At 37.4% G+C, this 21,125-nt stretch overlaps 4 protein-coding genes across 4 annotated transcripts; 1 reads left to right on the forward strand and 3 right to left on the reverse strand.

Moving 5' to 3' along the window:
• Positions 1-536: 536 nt before the first annotated feature.
• Positions 537-7,858, reverse strand: LOC110710182 (proteasome subunit beta type-6). The gene is made up of 8 exons (XM_021888445.1): positions 7,568-7,858; positions 7,307-7,383; positions 5,496-5,551; positions 4,065-4,137; positions 2,908-3,019; positions 2,063-2,136; positions 1,155-1,229; positions 537-1,036 (listed from the first exon to the last, which is right to left on the reverse strand). The coding sequence occupies exons 1-8, from the start codon at positions 7,671-7,673 to the stop codon at positions 899-901; spliced, it is 711 nt and encodes a 236-aa protein (XP_021744137.1). The 5' UTR covers positions 7,674-7,858; the 3' UTR covers positions 537-898.
• Positions 7,859-8,595: 737 nt separating this feature from the next.
• On the forward strand, positions 8,596-11,425 carry LOC110710223 (PKS-NRPS hybrid synthetase CHGG_01239-like). Its single transcript, XM_021888495.1, has 3 exons — positions 8,596-8,617; positions 8,760-10,709; positions 10,803-11,425. Exons 1-3 carry the CDS (start codon positions 8,596-8,598, stop codon positions 11,423-11,425), a joined length of 2,595 nt encoding a protein of 864 aa, XP_021744187.1.
• Positions 11,426-11,590: 165 nt separating this feature from the next.
• LOC110710337 lies at positions 11,591-16,739 on the reverse strand. Its single transcript, XM_021888620.1, has 3 exons — positions 16,446-16,739; positions 12,488-13,856; positions 11,591-11,975 (listed from the first exon to the last, which is right to left on the reverse strand). The coding sequence occupies exons 1-2, from the start codon at positions 16,488-16,490 to the stop codon at positions 13,191-13,193; spliced, it is 711 nt and encodes a 236-aa protein (XP_021744312.1). The 5' UTR covers positions 16,491-16,739; the 3' UTR covers positions 11,591-11,975; positions 12,488-13,190.
• Positions 16,740-17,411: 672 nt separating this feature from the next.
• Positions 17,412-21,125, reverse strand: LOC110710224. The gene is made up of 4 exons (XM_021888496.1): positions 21,045-21,125; positions 20,733-20,930; positions 18,416-18,721; positions 17,412-18,323 (listed from the first exon to the last, which is right to left on the reverse strand). The coding sequence occupies exons 1-4, from the start codon at positions 21,123-21,125 to the stop codon at positions 17,412-17,414; spliced, it is 1,497 nt and encodes a 498-aa protein (XP_021744188.1).

The following is a 21,125-nucleotide window of genomic DNA, read 5'->3' on the forward strand; positions in this document are numbered from 1 at the left end:
CGATGAGACATGCCTTGAGAATTACAATGGAGTTGGGTTTCATGAATGTATGTTTGGAGACGGACTGTTTGAAGCTACACTCTCACTTGGTGAAAGAAACTATCACTCCTACTGCCTTTGGAAGGATAGTGAACGATATCCTCACGCTCTCTCGTTCGTGTCAAGCTTGTTCCTTCTTGTTTGTGAAACAAGATGGTAATCAGGTTGCTCATAGTTTAGCTAAATTATGTAATCAATTTTCTGATTTTAGAGTGGATGGAGGACTATCCGTGTGATGTAACAAAGTTTGTTATGGTTGACTTAAGCCACTTTGAAGCTTAATAAAATCCTTTTGCTTCCCGTTAAAAAAAAAAAAAATAAAAAAAAAAATAATAATAATAATAATAATAATAATAATAATAATAATAATAATAATAATAATAATAATTTATCTATTTTAATTAGGAAATTCTCTTTCTTCAAATAAAAATAAAAATTTTTTTTAAAAAAAGAAGATATTATCTTGTATAAATACAGGAAAGTAAGGGAATGAAAAGGAAGAGAAAAGAAACTATATTATCCAATGTTTGGCTTGTTATTAGTAAAGGAAGGAAAAGGAGAGGAATCTATTATATAGTATGCATAGCCTAACCCCATGCCTAGCCGACGAAATTATCATAATTTTTTAAAGAGGGAGAGACATCCATGCATATGAGAGCTTCCCATTTCCAAAACAAAGGGCCATACCCAAAAGCTAAGGCCGCCAAATAGGATGAATGTTTGCTTCCAAACCCTTTGAACAAATCTAAAGCTGTTAGGGCTGAATACTACAAACACTGTTGTTTTACGACTTCAGACTGTCAACCCATACATTTAGGCATTCGAAATTTCAAGTTTGCATGAATGTTTAAAGCTAGGTCTATTCGGTGGTCATGGGCTCGGGGCTTGCAGCAGTTCCCCATATATCCAACAAGGAATCTTGTGGCGCCAATTCTTCATGCCATAGTGGAAGTTGGTCACCTGGGTAGAAATTTCTGGTCACTCCCTCTTCATTGATCTGAAACAATACAATCAGAGTTCGAGTTCATTAGCATTGTGATGAGATTACATGGGACATTCTACTCAACCAGCAGAAAATGAATGCAAGAGAGGGGAAAATACGAAAGAGGTCATACAATGACAGTTCGAACGACGCCACCACTGGCACCATCTCGGGCAATGGCAAGGGAGACTGCTTTCTTCACTAGATCCTGAAAAGATTGAGAGAATCTATTAAGAAATAACAAAATAGTTGGTTCTTCATAGTACAGCATTTGCTAGCTACATCTCAGATTTAAAGGGGAAAGAAAAGGGGCAATCATTTATTATTATGCAATTGATCAGATTTTAACAAACTATTAAATAAGACCATTAATCGTCATAACAACCTTGTAGGTGTATTGTCCAAGGGGAGAAAGCAATTGGGATAGGGTCACATGCTTAACATGATTCACAAAAGTGGTCTTATGATGGTAAGACAGTCTTATACAAATGTTTCTTTCAGTTTTTAGACTATTAGGAATGAAAACATTGACAATTTCCAAGGAATAGATGAAGTGTGCACATATACAACCAAAGCAATGAGATGCAAAATGGAGTTGGAATGAAGAAAGCAAAGCAATCTTACTCTCTTAGCTTTCTTGTTTAAACTTACATTGACTTATTCCAGACACTCAACTAAGGGTCTGTTTGTTTCATCTTATTTATACTTGCATCGATTTCAGACAAAATAAGTTTATTTAAGTTCAACTAATATCATACTGGTACAAATTAAGTACTGATAAAATAAGTTGTGACAAAATCACAAAACTTTTTATCGCACAAAATAATTTCAGACAAGTCCAAATAAAATAACTTTAGACAAAATAAGCTGAAATAAACAGAGCCTAAATCATCATCTAATTATTATTTAAAGAACATCAGCACTACCAAGTATATCCAGATCAGTAAAAAGCCAAACTTTAACTTATTCATGATGGCAGATAGAGAGTTTCCCCAATGCAGGTAACACGATATGAATGTAGCATACAACAATTCAAAATACCTCAGCTTCCTCCTTGGTCATTCCATCTTTCCACGCTTGATCAAGAAATCCATACAGATACGAGGAGCCAGATCCTGCAAAAGGATGCTTTAGCAAGTTAAGCATATGCATGACTAAAGGGAAGCATAAAACTTATAAGAACATGGACATGTTTGACATGTTTTAAAACCTAAAGATCACTAGTTATAGAGCATAAGAAGCTATAACCAACAATAGAAAGTCGGAAGACTGAAACACTTCTGCCAGAAAACTAAGATGAACTTTCTCAAAACCTTCCTTGAGAAACTCGCCACTCAATTAAGGACGATAAACCAAAGTTATAGTAAGGATTAAACCTACATTAATCACATCATCATCCATCCCTTAGTAATTCAACTATACTAAAGCCATCCAAGCAAACACAATTTTAATATCCAAGACTTCCAACATATCAAGATGACACATCCTTCAGCATTAGCAACTTCTGCTAAATAGATCTATTACTGCTCCAGCATTCATGACGAAATAATTGAATCTTATACACAGAAATCATAATCTAATCGTAATCATCTTACCAGGATGGGGATGAGAGACCGATTCAAGTGACCAAAATTGGTGAATTTATAACATAATGATCATGGCCACAATTATATACCCACAATTACACACAAAATTTTTCAATGCAAAAAACAGTTCAAACATAAATTTAAAAGAAAATCATGAACATGAATCACTGGTTGCAGGCACCAGCTAATCTATCAATATGACAACTGATACCCCACCAAAAAGTAATAATTAAGTATGAAAATCTAAAAAAGTATAAGATCCATGTCAAGCATGGAAGAGTTGGCTCAAAAAGGACATACCTCCAATGGAAAAAGGCTGTTCAATGATTGTTCCACCAAGTGGAATTCCATATATTTTACCTCCTTCATATTTGTCCCATCCTCCAACAATCATGCCTGTTTGTAGCATGTCCTGTAGAATTTCACAAAACACTTATTTATCATGGAGCAACAGAGCAAGAGCAATCTAAATAGTTTTGATGCATGATAAGACAAATGATAAGTATTATGGACAGGAAACAAAAATGTCACAAGCAGATAAATGCATAGTAACCTCCATTGCTTGGGTTTAGATAGAAACAATCAGAAATGATATAAAAAGTTCTTTAGATGATCACCTACTTTGATAATAGCAAGTAATCTAAGTTAAAAAAAAAAGAGAGAAGAGGATGATATGAAAATATCCTACATAATTTCATAAATAAAATATGTTCATACATACTTTAGTAATGAAGATAAAGCAAAGAGCCTAGATACATAGTATGATAAACCTATTAGAGAAAAGTTTCCTTTTCAGTTATGCACTTTATCCTTTTTCTTTCGTAGGAATTTTCAGTTTTGAGATATTTACAAAAGAATAAAACTAGATAGAAAAGAAAATATTGTAACAAGGTGTACTTCCTGGTTATTGTAGCCAGCAGCTCAGATAAATACCTACTTTCATCCGATTTAAGAACCAGCAATCCAGCATTTGGTAATCTCTCCATGAATTTCTAATGTATACCGATATACAATTTTAGTTGGTTAACATTATAATTTTATACATCACCAGCTGAAAGTCCAAGTAATAGAAAAAAATAAATTCCCTCTAAACTCCCCAATCAAGATCTGCCTTAACACACTCACAAAAAGGGGAAAATAAAAATAAATAAATAAAAATAACCCACACACACACACGCACACACATTATTTATTAGGTGAAAGAGAAAAGGGGGGGAAACGAGAATGCATTCCAATATCATGCTCAAGGGGAGTCAAAAGTGTACAGTGTACAAAAGGTTATCAGTCTTGTCACTACATAGACAAGATTGGCCGAGAAGCTCGATTAGATGAGACAAATTAAATTCAAAAAATGTAGACTAAGGTTGAAATGACCAGTCAGAGTATACTCAAATACAAGGTATGACAATGTGAATAGAACACAAGCAAATCATACAAACTAAAAAATTAAACCAGACCTTATTTCCATATGATAATAGTCTGACAAGATTAGCAGCAACTTTGACAGTAGCAGGCTGTCCCAACTGTATCCTGTAATACAGAATTTTAAGAACAATAAGAAAGGAAAATATGGGTGGAAAGGACTTGCATTAAATATTAATATTATGTTAAATCTGTGACAGTGTGACACACCCTTAATTTCATTATTACTTATCCATAAAAAAAAAAAAAAATTAAATAAATAAATAAATAAAAAATAAAAAACAATTTCATTATTACTCTAATGGAAGTTCTAATCTACATGCAACAAGAGTTTTAATTAACTTTAATCCCCATCAAACAAAATGAGAAAAATTATATAGGAATTTAGGAAGATTAGAAGATATAACAGGAAAGTAACAGAAGCTCTTTATTGGCAGATTAATTGTTGCGTGAGTTGGAATTTGGTGAACTAAAGATACTACTCTCAAGGGCTTTAGGATACTGTAATTATTGTCCATGCTATTTCCTTTCGTATTCCAGTTGAGCTAACAGAGCCAAAACTAACAATATTTAAGCATTTGGATTATAATAAGGACAAGAAAAATGGCACTATAGATTATAGCTAAGGGTGCATACATCAGATCTCCAGCACCCCCACCCCACAAAAGTGGGAGCCTCACTTGAAAAACTAGGGATTATATTATTTGCACATTACAGAGAGTATCATATATGTGGCTCACTCTTCTGCAGTGCATAATTTGGCCTTCATGTTTATGTCCATGTGTCGAAAGACTCAAAGTCAAAACCACGTAATCATAAGGGGGTTTTCTTTAACTTTCCTCAATAAGATGAGGTTATTCAGCTCAACTCTGCAGTATCTGACCACTATCACTTATATGAAACCAGTCATCACAAATCAAAGCTACCCTAATGGGAAGTGCAGGAGAATGATTAACAGTAGAGCGCTGTAGGAATTTAATTTGATTCATAAAATAGATCCTTTCCTAAGCAGTAAAACTTTGTTTAAAAATTTTAGAGCATTGCTTGCAATGATTGACAACAGTTGGAGTCATGACAATTCTAAAATACAGATACTCAATTAGCAACGGGAAACAAGCAAGAGCCTTTGCACAAACATGATATATTTGCAGAAAATGATATCCCCCTTTACAGAAGTGTCGGGGGGGCCTTGGGCATTGGCAGAAAAGGGAAACTGAAAGGTCACTCATCAAAAGCAAGAGAGATAATAGCACTTTCACTATGACAATATTGAATGCGAATACTCAACTTCTAAAAGCATCCCGCAAGTATAGTGTATTAACACCATCCACAAAGCTTAAAAATTATACTATAATATGTTGGCTGATAGAAAAGGAAAGCCATTGATGAAGTTCAAAAATTCCTAATCACCAAGACCTCAATTAAACAATAGCATAAAAAGCTAAAAGTTGAATTAGTAGCCTTACGTGTGCTGATGAAGAAAATATCGTACATAATCAGATACAATCTGGGAGTCTGCAGCCTGCAAATTGCCCATACTTACATCAGTGAATTAAAACGTCAGCAGCATCAATGCATCTTCCAACTACACTCATTGCTCTAGGATACATAATAGTAATACTAGTCACTAGATACAATTCATACAAACCAAGAAATATCTAAGTTTGGAATTAAATACATATATTAGCATATAGTTAACGACATCCTCTTATTGTCTTTTCAAATTTTTATTTTTTTATAAATTATTACGGAATAGAGAAAATAACACAATTCAAGTTCTCAACACATCAGGAGTACAAAAGGTCCTATCAAATCCTTCTAGACATATAATTATCTTTATATTGTCCAAAAATAACACGTAGTAATCCAAAAATTACTTTCCTCAAACTGCATGCAGCATTAAAAAGTTCATTCAGCTATAACTGAATAACGAACACACTCTCCGTTAACAGTCTAAAGCCAAAACTATGAGACTATACAGGAGGAAAAAATTCTCTGGTATCGCTTCTCATCTATGACTGATTAAACAGTGAGTACTAAAACATTCTTATTCCTTGGCTCCGTCATAGTTTAATAAATTACCTTCTAAGCGGAAACAGAAAAGAGAACTACTGCAGTAGTGCAATGCTAAAGCAGAAAGATGACACCATATAAAATCTACACCATAAACTATTATAACAAATATTCACTCATTCCTTGAAGGGCTTAAAACTAAGCTTATATCTCCAAAACAGGTTTCAAACACATACTTTTGGAACCTCCACATTCCTTTTACTCACATGATATACAAAAATAAACTGTACTGGATATCCAAAACATGGAAGGAGAGGCCCCCACACCCTTACACCTTAATTTCCCCTATATTTTTAAACTAAACTGTATTGGATATCCAAAACTCATTTTGCAGCAGCACCAGCCATTTGCCAATATAAAAGCACCACCACTTCCCAAATGATATACTCCAAGAAATGACATCTCAGAAAATATTCACAGTAGCCCCAGGAACAGTACCTTTACCCTGCTGTCATTACCCACCCCAGTCTAAACAATATAAGAAAAATCGTGCATCTTGATTAAGACACAAAAGTCTTTCTAACAAGGAAATCACACCCTCCACCATGTTCCAGGCTCTTCCAGCAGCACATGATCAAACATTTTACATTACCAGAGGCAGTATCAGACAGCTAGCTAGCATAATAAAATAAACTGACTAAACATCCACAATGTTAATACTCAGCTTACTAATAGTCAACGATATTTCAAACTTCACAAGATGATTTTCGAGACCATAACTACGCTTGTGGTATGAAGAAGTGGAGGGAAAAAGAGTTAAAATCTCAAATTTGTCCTGATTCCCCTTTCTTCCAGCAATATAATATACAGGAAAATCACGCAGATTAAACAAACCGCTTCCATTTAAAAGTTAACGTACAATGTAATCTAAAATCATCCCACAAGTAAACAACACATCCAATATTCCTGTTACCATGTACAGAACCATAAACAGCATACCCAAGAGCTTATAAGTCTTAACAAAAACCGCATCGGATAAACGACAGTGCCATGAAACTTCCCCAATAAAAACAGTCAATTGACAAGCATTTATCCACTAGAACCCCAGAAATGTCCTCCGAATGTAAGCATTGCAAAGAGTAAACAACTCCAATATAGGAAAAAAGCATATGATATATTAAAAAAAAAAATATAAACAGACTAATATTATATACAAGAATCAAAATTTAAACAAAAACAAAAAGTTTAATTAAGATGGCATTACCGATCCAGAACGACAAACATAAACATTATCAGTAAGTTGAGTGATCTTGTCCGATGCACGATTCGCAACATAAACACCTGCAAAATGCATCAGAAAAAATTAAGCTCATAATTGATTTCGCTAAAACCCTAGAATCAATAATCCCAAATTTTGTTACAGCCTCAAATTCAAAATCAAATGAAACCCAATAAAATTGATGCAAAATGAAGATTTGGATAAGTGAGAAATCGTGAAAATAATCGCCGGAAACGTAGTAATTACCTGTGCTAGTACGAGAATCGGCGCCGAGAATAACACCGTCCTTGTAAGTGACGCCAATAATGGTGGTTCCCATGGAATGAGGGGCGTTGAGACCGAGATCCTCCATTGTTGATTAAGGTTGAAGAGGAGAGAGAAAGAGAGATTTTGCAGTGAAATTTGCGAATTGTGAAGGGTGAAAAGAGAAAGGAGGAGAGTATAAATGGAGATTGCAGAGAACACTGACTTATTGAGCAAGGCACAAACGTATGAAAAAGCAAATGAGACTACTTCCTGGATTTTTTTTTTTTTTTTTAAGCCTTTTATTTCCTGATTAGCACTAAATTAATTTTTAAATACGTTTAAATAAGTGTTACATATCGCGTCCGGTATTTACCAGGTAACGCCCGTATTTTAACATGACATTACAAACATGCCCTCTTTATAATTTTATCCTAATTTACTCTTACCCTAATTTACTGTTATACCTTATAAATTTACCCTATTTGATTTTTACCCCACTAGCCACCGAATAGTCACCGCCGCCAGACAACCACCAGCCACCATTATTCATCATAAAAAAAAATAAAAAAAAATAAAAAAAAAAAACTTTATTCAAAAACTATTTACTTAGCGGTGAATGGACGAGTTTGCAGAATTGTCGACGCCACCGGAGTCGCCTGTGACTGTGAGTACGATGAATTTTTGTCGTTTTTTTATTTATTTCGTAACTGCCAGAGAAACGCCTGAGAATTTAGAATCTACCCCGGTAGGAACGCCTGAAAATTTAGAATGTCCGAGGAAGATTCAAAAACATCAGGCGTTCCTCACATTGTATTTTCAAATGGAACGCCTGAAATTTTGGAATCTACCAAGGACATTCTAAATTTTCAGGCGAACCATAGTAGGAACGCCTGAAATTTTAGTATGTCCTTGGTAGATTCTAAATTTTCAGGCGTTTCATCCATGGTACATTCAAAAATATCAGGTGTTTCTCACAATTGTAAATTTAAATGTTCATGGAAGAAACGCTTGAAATTTTAGAGTGTCCCATGGTAGATTCTAAATTTTCAGGCATTTCTTCCATGGTACATTCAATCATTTCAAGCATTTGTACTTATTATTATCGTATTTTTGTCGTTTATTATTATTATTATTATTATTATTATTATTATTATATGGGTTCTTAAGTAGTTTGTTTGTGGTTTTTATATAGGATTCAGAATCAGAAACGGTGGTGATGGTGTGAATTATAGTGGCCATTTTCAAATCGACACAGTGTTTCCCAGTTATGATGCTGCTGTTGAATGGGCGAAAGAAATTGCCCGGCCAATTGGATTTATATTTGTCTCAGCATCGTACAAAAAAACCACCGATAGTCAGCCGTATCGATATTTGGCTTGCGATCGTGGTCGGAAGAAAAGGCCAAGAGATTTGGAGAATGTGATTCGCAAGGACACTAAAACCAAGTCCGTTGGGTGTCCTTTCTACATCAAGATATATTACGAGAGAAGCACTGATGGTTGGAGGATCTGTGCTAAAAATGATGTAACCGGCACCCACAATCATCCATTCATTGTGTATCCTGAAGGTCATCGACAAATCAGTGGTCTTAGTCCAGGTGCGAAACAGGTTGTGCGTAACTTGATGAGGTCAAAGGTTGCCCCTCGTAATATCATGGTAACCATTATAGAGCAATTTCCTAAAGATCATCCAAACATCAGGCATATATACAATTGTAGAAGTGACATCAGAATGGAGGATTCCAAAGGAAGAGGAGTGGTTCAACAATTACTGCATTTGACTAGAGAGAGTCACTACCTTTACTGGGTTATGGCTGATGACATCGGTGTTTTACAGCATGCATTCATGGTGCATCCGATCACGTGCAACTTGTTACGCACATATCCGTACGTGATTGTTATGGACTCCACATACAAGACAAACAGATACGGCATGCCATTCTTTGAGATAGTTGGGGTTACACCGACCAATCAGAATTTCCTTGTTGGATATGTGTTCATGAGAAACGAGACACAAGCTAGTTATCGATGGGTGCTTCAGAGATTTAGGAATTTGATCGGATACCAACAGAAGCCATCAGTGTTCTTAACTGACCGTGAGCTTGGACTTTGTACAGCATTGAAAGCCGAGTTTCCTCACACTACGCATTTACTTTGTAGGTGGCACATTAATAAAGATGTCGAAGCTTATGTGACTGGATTGTTCAAGGACAAGACAGTGGGTGCAAAGTTCAAAAATGGTAGATGGAAACGAGTCATGGATGCAGCATCTGAGCCGGAATATGAGTTAGCCTTGCAGAGATTGAAAACAAGTTGGGGTCGGTATCCAAAAGTTGTGGATTACGTTGAGACTACTTGGCTTCCCCATAGAGAGAAATTTGTGACGTGTTGGACGAACAAAGTTATGCACTATGGTAACGTTTCTACATGTAGGGTTGAGAGTCAGCACTCGGCGGTCAAGAGTTGGATGGAATCATCGACTGGTTCTTTGGATATGGTATGGGCTCGAGTGCATTGCCAGATTGGAAATCAGATCGTTGGAATACATAACGCTTTGGAGGCTAGTAGATCTAAAGTGGGTGAGAAGTACAGGCACATGCCGTTGCAGCGGCTTAATGGAAAAGTTTCTCATCATTGCCTGTCTTTTCTTTACGATGAGACGCAAAGAATGACAGAGTTGAGTTACGAGGTGCATGAGCGTTGCGGTTGTGCTCTACGGATCACCCATGGGATACCATATGCTTGCCAGATTTATGATTCAATGCATGATAAGGAGGGGTTGTATTGCAGTCAAATTCATCCATTTTGGCAGAGCCTTGTCATTGGTGATGGTGTTGATATACCGGAGTTCGTCGATGAGTCAGCTGAAGAAGCAATACATTTTCGCTCCCTTGTCGATGAGGTTTTGGCTAGTGACCCTGTTACGATTCAGAATGTTTCTCGCATCATTGAAGATGAGCTGCATCCGAATCATTCAGATCTTGAGGAGCTGGAAGTGAATCACTCAACACGAGGTCGACCACAGGATCGTTCTACTAGGCGTGATCGTAGCCATTTCGAGAATGTTGAGCGTAACACAAGCGGTCGTGGAGGGAGAAGGTCGAGACAACATAATTCAAGGCAAAACCGTCAAACTGAATCCGGTATGAATTATTTTTTTGTAATAATTTTTTTTATAACATACAATCTATTAATTGATGATTTATTTTCTACCTATTACGAATGTGTATTTTTAGGAGGAAATGGATTCAACATCGAACAATGTAGGTACGCTCACTTGCTCCCCGGACCTATATTGCCTTACATAACCGGATGGAATGATGTCATTGGTGATGGTAATTGCGGCTTTCGTTGTGTTGTCTCCTTCTTCATGGGTGATCAAGAGCAATGGAGATTAGCTCGACAAATCATGGCTAATGAGATCATCGGTTATCCACACTTATACAGGAGGATTTATTATGAGCCAGGTGGTTTGGATTTTGAGATACAGCGTATTCGTTGGAGCGGTGGCCCATGTGGGGAAAGACATTGGATGGTAGCCTTTCAGGATTTGTATGTAATTGCTACCTTGTACAATGTAACTGTGATTTGTTATGGCATTGGGTTGACACCGACGAGCTACTATCCTTGCATCACTGTGTTACCATTGCGGGCCCCCGACAATGCTACTGCACCAGCTCGAGAGTTTGTTATAGGTACTGTGGGTGGGTCACATTTTATTCTATTACAGCTTGATCAAGACCATCCGATTCCCCCGATTGCAGATGTTTGGTACCGGGCTCGTGAACCTAGCGTTATTGGATGGGAGCAACGATACCAGCTTAGAATTGGTTTGTGGGAAAGATTAGTTGCGTCATGATAGATGTAATGCGTTGTTCAAAACATAAATAATGATGTTTGAACTTTGTTTTTTATTTTTCCCATTATTATTATTATTATTTTTATTATTTTTATTATTATTATTATTATTATTATTATTATTATTATTTTATTATTATTTTTATTATTATTAGAAAAAATGCCATAAAAAACACAAGTAACAATTGCAATAATTACCCAGAACGAAAGGAACAGGACAAAAGCAAGCTACCAAAAGGAAGGAGCAAAGTAAATATGTAGCAACAATCCAAAAAACAAAGGTAACAACTACAATTATCACTAGCCAAAAACAGCATGCACCAGCAACAAAGACCAGCAGCAGATCAGGGAGCAAAAGAACAAGCAAGCCACAGCAGCAGCAGCCAACAGCAAAAGCAAGCATCAGAACGACGCAGAAACAAAACATCACCAATAAGTGAAATGTGCAACATGTTGCCATGGCTGCCTGGTTCTAAAGAGGCACTGGATAGTGCTTCCTCAGAATTATGAGTTGTTTCTTTCAGTGCAGCAGTAATCACCGATGGCAGAAACTGCAAAGATTTAATAACAACCACAGCAGCATAAATCATTATATAAGCGGAACTAACTTGAGAGCTCATCTCTGTATATTAGAAAATACATATATGTGGGCCTGCGGCATAATGAGACAAGTTTATTTTTATTTTTAACACCCTGAAAATCATAAAATATGGGATATATGATGAACAAGTCTAGAGCAGAATCTACGAAAAGTAAGTATAACAAATCAACAAACCATTAATCTAAGTACAAGCTCTATCATTTTCTCATGCAAAAATAAATCAATTGTTTCTTCATCGAATGGCAACACAACTGATAGTGACAGAAACCAGGAAACAGGTTTGAAACTAAATTAGCACAAAATAGATTAATGATCATTAGCAAATTCACAGTGTGGCACCAAACCCAAGCACTCAATCCTTAGTAAAAAAAATTAGTATACATGCACTACCAGATCATACTACTTACGTGAGTAACTCTCAGGGTGATAATTTACAAAAGGGAATCAAAGGTAGGCGCTAACCTCTAGAACGCCTTTCAGTAACTTAGCAAGAAATTCAACATTATGAGAATTGGTGATGCCTTTCAGTAACACCAACCAGCAACCCTCAGCAAGACAGACAGCAACCCAGCCTGACCCAGCACCAAACAGCAGCCTGAACCAGAGTAAACCAGCCTGCACACCAAGCTACAGCTACACATATTATCACAGCCCCAGCAACAGCAACAACATGCCATAACAACATACTCATAAATCCACGCTTGAAGAAGCGTGAGACAACCAGAGATGGAATCACAATCTGCCCGCGAGGCTTGCCCCAACTGACGATACAAAAAAGCTAAAGTGGCAGAGCCCCATGAGTAGGAACTAGTGACAAATGTAGGCTGAAGCTCATGGATGAGGGAAGGATGAAGTCTGTTACCACTCTTGTCCACAAAGAGTGATGAACCCAGTAAAATCCACATAAATGCCACCACGGAAATCTTAGGGGGCCTCTCAACATTGAAGGTCGTCTGGAGGACCCTCGAAGAAAGCGCGCCACTAGGCGTGTAAGTGGGTTTACGTAACTCCTTAACAGGCAAATCCATCATGAACGAGCAATACTGTCGTAACTGTAGGGGGTCCATAACAGTTGAAACCATAGTACCATCTACAGAGATCCCAAGGATATGATACACTGTCATGTAACATGATCGTCATCTCACCGAACGACAAATGAAAACTGTTAGTATCTTGGCTGCCATCTCTCCACGAACGCTGAAATCAAAGGCCAGTCAAGGTGCTGATACATAATGCCAGGAAGATGTGATAGCCCGCTCTGATCTATCGGGGCTAATGTCTCTGGTAATAACGACTGTCGCAACTGATCCAATGCAGTGCACATCTTTCTCCTACTCATACATCTCAAAACACCTCGCTCCACACCACCCCAAATCGCAGCTGCGACATGACCACCATAGCTAGGAATGACGCTTACATCTTCTGGACCGCCGGCCATCGGCGTAGTCACTAACCAGCTGTCCTGTACCGGAGTCCGACTACGACCAGTCTCTTGAGTACCAACAAATCTCCCACCGGCACCCCTATACGTATGAACAATTTCATCAGACTCCTCCTCGTCATCATCGTCATCGCCTGATAAACCCTGACCTCCTCTGTACGAGTACTCGGGGCCCGGTGACTCGGTCTCCTCATGCTCAGACTCGAAACCCGACCTAACCTCCTGAGACCTCGAATGATGATCCTGTGCCTCGGAGGTCGAACTCGCCATGCAACCATGGGGGACTGGTGTCGTCTCGGTGCAAGGCTGAAGACGATAACGGTCTCTCTCCCTCCTAACCGACGCGTTTAAGCGCCGTGATAAAGCGTGTCGTGTTCCCGAACCCTCAATCTTAATTTTTTTTTCAAAATAAAATAGAAATAAGCCAAACTTTAGTTCAAAATAATAATAATAATAATAATAATAATAATAATAATAATAATAATAATAATAGTAATAATAAGGAAAAATTCATGGGAATAATCCCACCTTTGCGCCGTTCGTTTTTAATAATCCCACCTTTGGATTATTTTTTAATAATCCGACCTTTACCCCCAATTCTTTTTTAATGGTCCCATTTGACCAGAAACCGGTTAAACCGGTCAATTTTTTTTTTTTTTTGGTTTTAAATACACGTGTCACTATGCAATTTGTCTAAAATTTTAAATTAAAAAACAAAATTTGCAATTTGTTATAACAGGTTACATGACCGGTTGGGACCATTAAAAAAGAATTGGGGGTAAAGGTCGGATTATTACAAAATAATCCAAAGGTGGGATTATTAAAAACGAACGACGCAAAGGTGGGATTATTCCCATGAATTTTTCCTAATAATAATAATAATAGTAATAATAATAATAATAATAATAACAATAATAATAATAATAAAAAATAAAAAAAAAAACAAGTTAAAGTGAGGTTCTCAGTAGTGAGTTGTACATACAAAGGTTTTGCAATCAACTTGGTACACCTCCAAACTAACTGTAGCATTTTAGTCTCTGATTATTTGATTGTTAGAACAATAGAACCCTATCAAAAACACAATTAATTAAAGTATTCGGGACTAGACTTCAAAACTTCGAATTATACTCTTGGTGAGTCTACAACATGTGATCTTTAAGCCATCACTAACCAATATACAGTAATGTAATGAGATGAATTGGTTTCAATAGCCAAATGTCAAACCCACTATCCTAATTTGACATGGAGCACGGGACATGTTTTCTGATAAAAACTCAGGTGATGCAGACAAATAAATAAACATGAAATGCTACCCCAGAAACTGAAAGTGGTAACCACCTGAAGTAACATCAAGCAAAATCTATTGTTTATATCACACATTGTAAGCAGCATACTATTAGAGAGTTATACATCCTAAGCCTGCTAAAAAGCTAACACATTTTTCTCATCTAAAAACATAATCTCAGAGGGCTAACATCAGTGCTTGGGGGCTCCTCAAGGTCATATAGATTTCGCCACTCAGAATTATCTGCCCCACCTCCAGCATCCTTCATAGCCAATACATGATGAAGAATTAGAAGGTATAACATAATAACTAGCATAGAGAAACAAAGTAACAAACCCAAGTGTTTAGTATCTTTTTCTAACTCGAAAGAAATAACTAGACGACACACAAATATGAGCTGAGATTTACAGAGTAGTAGTAGTTGATAAGCAACAAATGATACAGTTAACAATTCACACGGAACATCAGAAAAGCTAAATGACAGAATTCAAGAGAATTTCTTTGAACAAATCTTGAAGGAGGTAACAGCAAATCTATAGTCAGCAATGCCCCTTTTATGATTTCAATACAATCCAAGTCTATTACTCTTGATGTTTTAGACAAAGAACTCTAACAACAACAAGTAATGGAATCAAGGATGGCAAAGTCAGGGCCATGGCTCCAGCCATGATTCTCATCATACATTAGAGGTGTAAGGCAACATAAAAAACTACCGGGTTGATTTAGTTGCTGTATAACTTAGTAATTTAGTATGCATCATATCACATGTTCACAGATCACTTGCATTTGTTTGCTTTTTCACCCATGGGCTGTGGGATTTCTTCTCCTGGATTCGTATACATGTAATTTGTCTTAGTTAGGTTCTGTTGACGTACACACTTGTGATTCCCTTGTCTACTGTAGTCTTGTTTTCAGATTTCTTTTTATTTTACTTTATTTGGTAAAGAATTTTTCAAATGTTCCTCCACTACAGCCCTACAACTCTACAAGAGTGTTTGGTTTAACCATTTAAGTGGAGAGAAATTACAAAAATAAGAAAGGTTACAAGTAAAAAAAATTAACTTGTAACCTTTCTTATTTGATTAAAGCAGGGGAAGTCCAAGGGAGTTAAACTTTTGCCTGTATTCGCCTATTTGGCAAGTGAACATAACCAACCTAATATAAACCCCATTCTCTTGCTCTTGAATCTCCACCACCACAACCATCTTCAATATTCTCCTTAACTCATATAACAAAGGAGGATTACTACTAAATTCACAATTTTGAAATCAAATTACCCATACAGCAGAACATCACAGCAAAAAAATAAACATTACAACTAAATACACACCTCTACATCAGCACAAACGATCAACCAACCATACACAGCTAATTTTGCAAAATATTAGTAGCATATGCAAATTTTTGTTTCAGTTACATTTTCAGAGTATATCATAGAAATACATTATAAACATTACAATAATAATTCAGGAAAAAAACAAAAAAAGCACATCAGTGCTACAATAATAATTCAGGAAAAAACACACAAAAATCTACGATATGAATGTTATGAACGCCTGGAATTTTCAAATGAACCCCCGTGGACCCGAAATTTCCGAGCGTTCATTCGTGGTTCGCATAGGAATTTCGGATGAACCCCCGGAGATATGACCAGCTCAAAATCGCCGGAAAATAAAAAAAAAATATCGACTCACCTGCTCGCCGGTGCCGACTGCCTTGTCTTTGCGATTTCTAGACATCTGCGCCTCCCTTGTAGCGTTGACGCCAAGATTAAAAAAAAAAAAAATGGTGGAATTTGGGGGTAACCGGTGGTGGTGGTGGTTGGTTAACTGGTTTTGGTGGTTGAATTTGGGTGAAAGAGAAAGGTGGGTGAAAAGGGTAAGGATAGAGAAAGGTTAAAGTAAAAAAAAAAGTTTTGATGGGTTATTTAAGGGAGCGGTATATTAGTATGTTTAATTTAAAATACGAGTGTTACCCGGTAAATACCGGACGTGAATTAGTAACCTCTTATATATCCTATCAAAAAAATAAGTGTTATATATGCCATTTAATTGATTTAAATAAAATAAAAGGTTAGTGGGATAGTTGGAGCATTAAAAATTATAAAAGAAAGACAATGGGATTAATAATTTATTAAAAAAGTAATGAAGGTAAGAAGAAAGAAATAATAATTTAAAAAAAAAAGTAGGAGTAATAGTGGGGTTTGGGTAGGGACCATAAAGGGGGAAATGTACAATACTTTCTTCGTTTTTAAATTCTTGCTCCATTTCTCCATGCGCGGAGTTTTAGGAGAAATTGGAGAAAAGAATAAAATACAGAGGTAATGGAGTTTGTTGAAAAATAAAAAATTGTAAAAAGTAAAAGTAGTTGAGAGAATGGAAGGAGAGAGAATATGATATCAATAAAATATGATTTATGTTGGTCCACTAGTTGAGAGAAATGAATTAAAATATTATAAAAGCTTTTCAAATAAGGAAATGGAGCAAGTATTTAAAAACGGCCGAAAATGAAAAAAGGAACAAGTATATAAAAACGGAGGGAGTATTAAAATGTAGTTTTTTGCCAAAAGAGAAAGTATAACACTTATTAAAACACGACCGCATTTGGTAAGTGTAACACTATTTTTTTTTTTTTGAGGGAAAGCCGAGCTAATGCATTAATTAAAGGGACAAAGTGTCCGAGAGTACATAAGGGGAAATCACCGTCGGGCAATGATTAACCCAGACTTGTTCAGGTGCAAACGACATTAGCTTAGCAAGGTGATGGGCTACATAGTTGTCATCCCTTTTAACATGTGACCAAAGAAAAGACTTAAACAAACTACTTAAAGACAGAAGATCATCTAGAACACAATCAAAATAAAACACAAGAGCTTTCGAAAATCGGTTGATGAGGACCAAAGAATCAGACTCCAAAATTACATCTTCGTAGCCATACTGTTGTGCAAGTTTTACAGCCAAAAGAAGAGCTTTGCCTTCTGCAATCTCCAAGGGACACCATGCACGAATCCTTCTAACTGTGCCATTATGATCCCGAGCTACCACTCCCAAGCCATCCCACCCTTCGTCACTTAAAGAGGCATCAGAATTGAGCTTTACTTTCCCTGCAGGAGGTGCAACCCACTTGCTGCTGCTAGCCTTTGGTCTCCTAGGAGCTACTGCATATATCTTCTTGCTATACAACCCAAAATCCTCCACCAACCTGTGAACTCGTGCTAGCAGAATCTCATTTGGAGTGCAAGTACTAGCAAATACCTTATTGTTTCTCTTAGTGCAGATTACCCACGCAAGGAAGGCAGCTCTTTGCTTCACCTTTGCCCTAATTTGCCCCCACCGCACTAAAGTATCACACATACTCTCCCTTCTCTGTTGGATTGCAGCGCTGCAACCACTCTCAACCCATAATTCACACACCCGCACACATCCAAATAGAGCATGTGCAGTTAATTCTTCCTCTAAACCGCACCAAGGGCACTCAGCAAATTCAATCAAATGGCGAGACTGCAACACCTTCTTAGTTGGGAGAGTACTCGTGTAAGCACGCCAAAAGAAATGACGCACCTTTGGGGAAGCCTCTAATCCCCACAGCTCAGTCCAGGCTTAGTGAAACTAATCGAAATTACACCCCTTACCGAGCATATATGACGTTTTTGTTGAGTACAAACCATCATTAGAAAAAGCCAAGTAAGCTCATCCCTCGAAGCTCTCATACTTAGAGGCTTCTTATCCCTCTCATTGAAAATTGAAGAAATCAGCGCTTCGTCCCACTCCATCTTCGAAAAGTTCACAAATTCACTTACATGATTCAGCCCTTCCACTGCTGTGCTCGTAATGAACCTCCCTTCCTCATCGGCTACCCACGAGTTAAGCCAAATATTGACGTTAGTTCCATTGCCTATCCACCAAATTAGTCCCTCCTTCACAAGAGCCTTCGCACACTCCAGATACTTCTCCAAGAATAATTCCCCGAACTACCAAGATATGAATCAAGGAATGAAGAATTTGGGTAATATTTTGCTTTCATCACTCTCCCTACAAGAGAGTTCTCTCTATGAATGAGCCTCCAAGCTTGTTTGCTGAGAAGCGCATCATTAAAGACTTCCAAATCCTTAAACCCCATTCCCCCATAACATTTAGGAGTACACATCACCTCCCACGACTTCCAATGGATCTTACGGTGAGAATCCTTTTGACCCCAAAAAAAACCTTGCCATAGCCGACCAAATATTCAGTATCACCGAGCATGGAAATTTATACACCCCCATCAAGTAAGCCGGAATAGCCTGAATCACAGACTTTAGTAAGACCTCTTTTCCGGCTCTCGAAAGTAGTTTCTCCTTCTAACCCTGCAACTATTTCCAGATTTCGTCTAAAAGTGCACCAAAAATAGTCTTCTTCGATCTCCCTACTATCTACTATAGTAGGAATGCTCAAATATTTACCATGTGTAGACATCTACTTTTAGTCCCCTGTCCCGACCGAAAGTGCTATGACGATAAATAAAACCATCTTTGTGTTGGATCAACGAGAAAAATGCTTATGGACTGCTGATTAAGGCTTAAACACATAAAACAACTAGCTTGACCCTATACGAAATGAACCAAAGCTAACTAAAACTAAGCCCGATTAGTAATTAGGCCTAATCCCGAGATTAAACCTAACTTTGACGGGTTTAGAGGTGCCTAGGTTAAAATCTGAGGTTACCGCAGGAAAAACCGGGCGCAACTCAAGGAGCCACGCTGGCCTTGTGTGCGCAACCCGCAAGGTTGCGCGTGACGTCCAGCACAACCTTGTGCACTCGCAGAAGATTTTGAATTTTATAAAAATACTGAATCGAATCTTACCATAAAGCCACGCGCACGACAATTGGTTGCGCTGCCCTCAGCAGCGCAACTCAACCACTTGCGCGCAGCAGCTGCGCGTGACCTTTCGAGATGCGCGCACCACCTACTGCGTTAGAATGTTCAAAACCCTAAATTCACCCATTCCCTATAAATGGAGGTTCAATACGAAGCTTTGGACACACATAAATTAACCCGAAAGTCAGCAGAAACTTTGTGAACTTATGCACTAATCATTCCCCTTGTCCTAAACACTCACCCTTTTAATCGTTTGTTCTTACGGTGGAGGTTCCCGAACAAGAAGGAGTCCATAAGTGTTCTAAACGAAGATCTAGCAAGGAAAAGTGGTAAATTCTTGAGCACTTAGATAAATCACCTTTTTTTCTTGCTTAAAGAACTTTTAATCAACTAATTAGTGTTGTTTGGTCACTTTAAATAAACTTAATCAATTAATTCACATAGTATTCTTTCGTTAATCAGACTAGAATTTGAATAATTAATTGATTGTTTTATCACTTAGCCATGGCGAATCTTGTTTACCTTTTGTTCTTTCACGAATTTGAATAAATAAGAATAACGACATTTGCGATGTAATTCCTACGTGATTAATGTGTGTAAATAAAATCAACTAACTTAGTTTTAGGTATCACGTTGCATATATTGTTTGGTAATGAAATTCTGAAAAAGGAAGAGCTAGTAGAGGCCGCACTTGGGCTAGAATAGCGATTCCTCCTTAAGAGGAACGTTATTTTAGTACCCTCGCTCCCGAACTAATTTATGGTATAAGTAGACCAATTTGGGCATGGGTAAACTTATGATTCATGCTAAATATCCCTTAAACTCTACTTGGGAGAATGGCATGAACAAGATTTATGAGTTTTCCTAAAACTCATTGGCGACTCCTTATTAGTTTCTTACGAAAAAGCGTAATGATAGGATTAACTCTAATTCAAGGTCCCCCAAACAGTCAGGAATTCAAATCCTAACACACTTTAAAACTGTGTAAAGTCCTAGTCTGTAAAAGGCCATGGGCATAGTGGGGATGGATCCCCTACGACGGGCACACCCTCCTCACACCATGCCTGTCGACACGTAGCATATTTAGAACCCCTATCAACTCTTCTTGTTGTTCCATGCTTACCCCTCTGCTAAAGGACACAACCGACTTCTCATAGTTAATTTTCTGTCCGGATGCTACTTCATATTTGTTAAGTAAATCAACTATCACTTTGCATTCATGTCGAGTTGCTCTAGCAAAAAGTAAACTGTCATTTGCAAACAAGAGACGTGATATAGCAGGACCACTTCTACTTGCTTTCGCCCCATGTAATTCCTTCCTCTAAATCTTATTATGAATCATATGAGAGAAAGCATCAGCAACCAAAATGAACAAATAAGGGAATAAAGGATCCCCTTGCCTAAGGCCCCGAGTAGGGGACACATAACCACATACCCTGCCATTAATAATGAAAGAGTACTTGACCGAAGAAACACAATGCATGACCAGATTTACCCATCTACCATCAAACCCCAT

The sequence above is a fragment of the Chenopodium quinoa genome, unplaced genomic scaffold, assembly GCF_001683475.1.
Source record: "Chenopodium quinoa cultivar QQ74 unplaced genomic scaffold, ASM168347v1, whole genome shotgun sequence".
NCBI classification, from domain to species: Eukaryota; Viridiplantae; Streptophyta; class Magnoliopsida; order Caryophyllales; family Amaranthaceae; genus Chenopodium; species Chenopodium quinoa.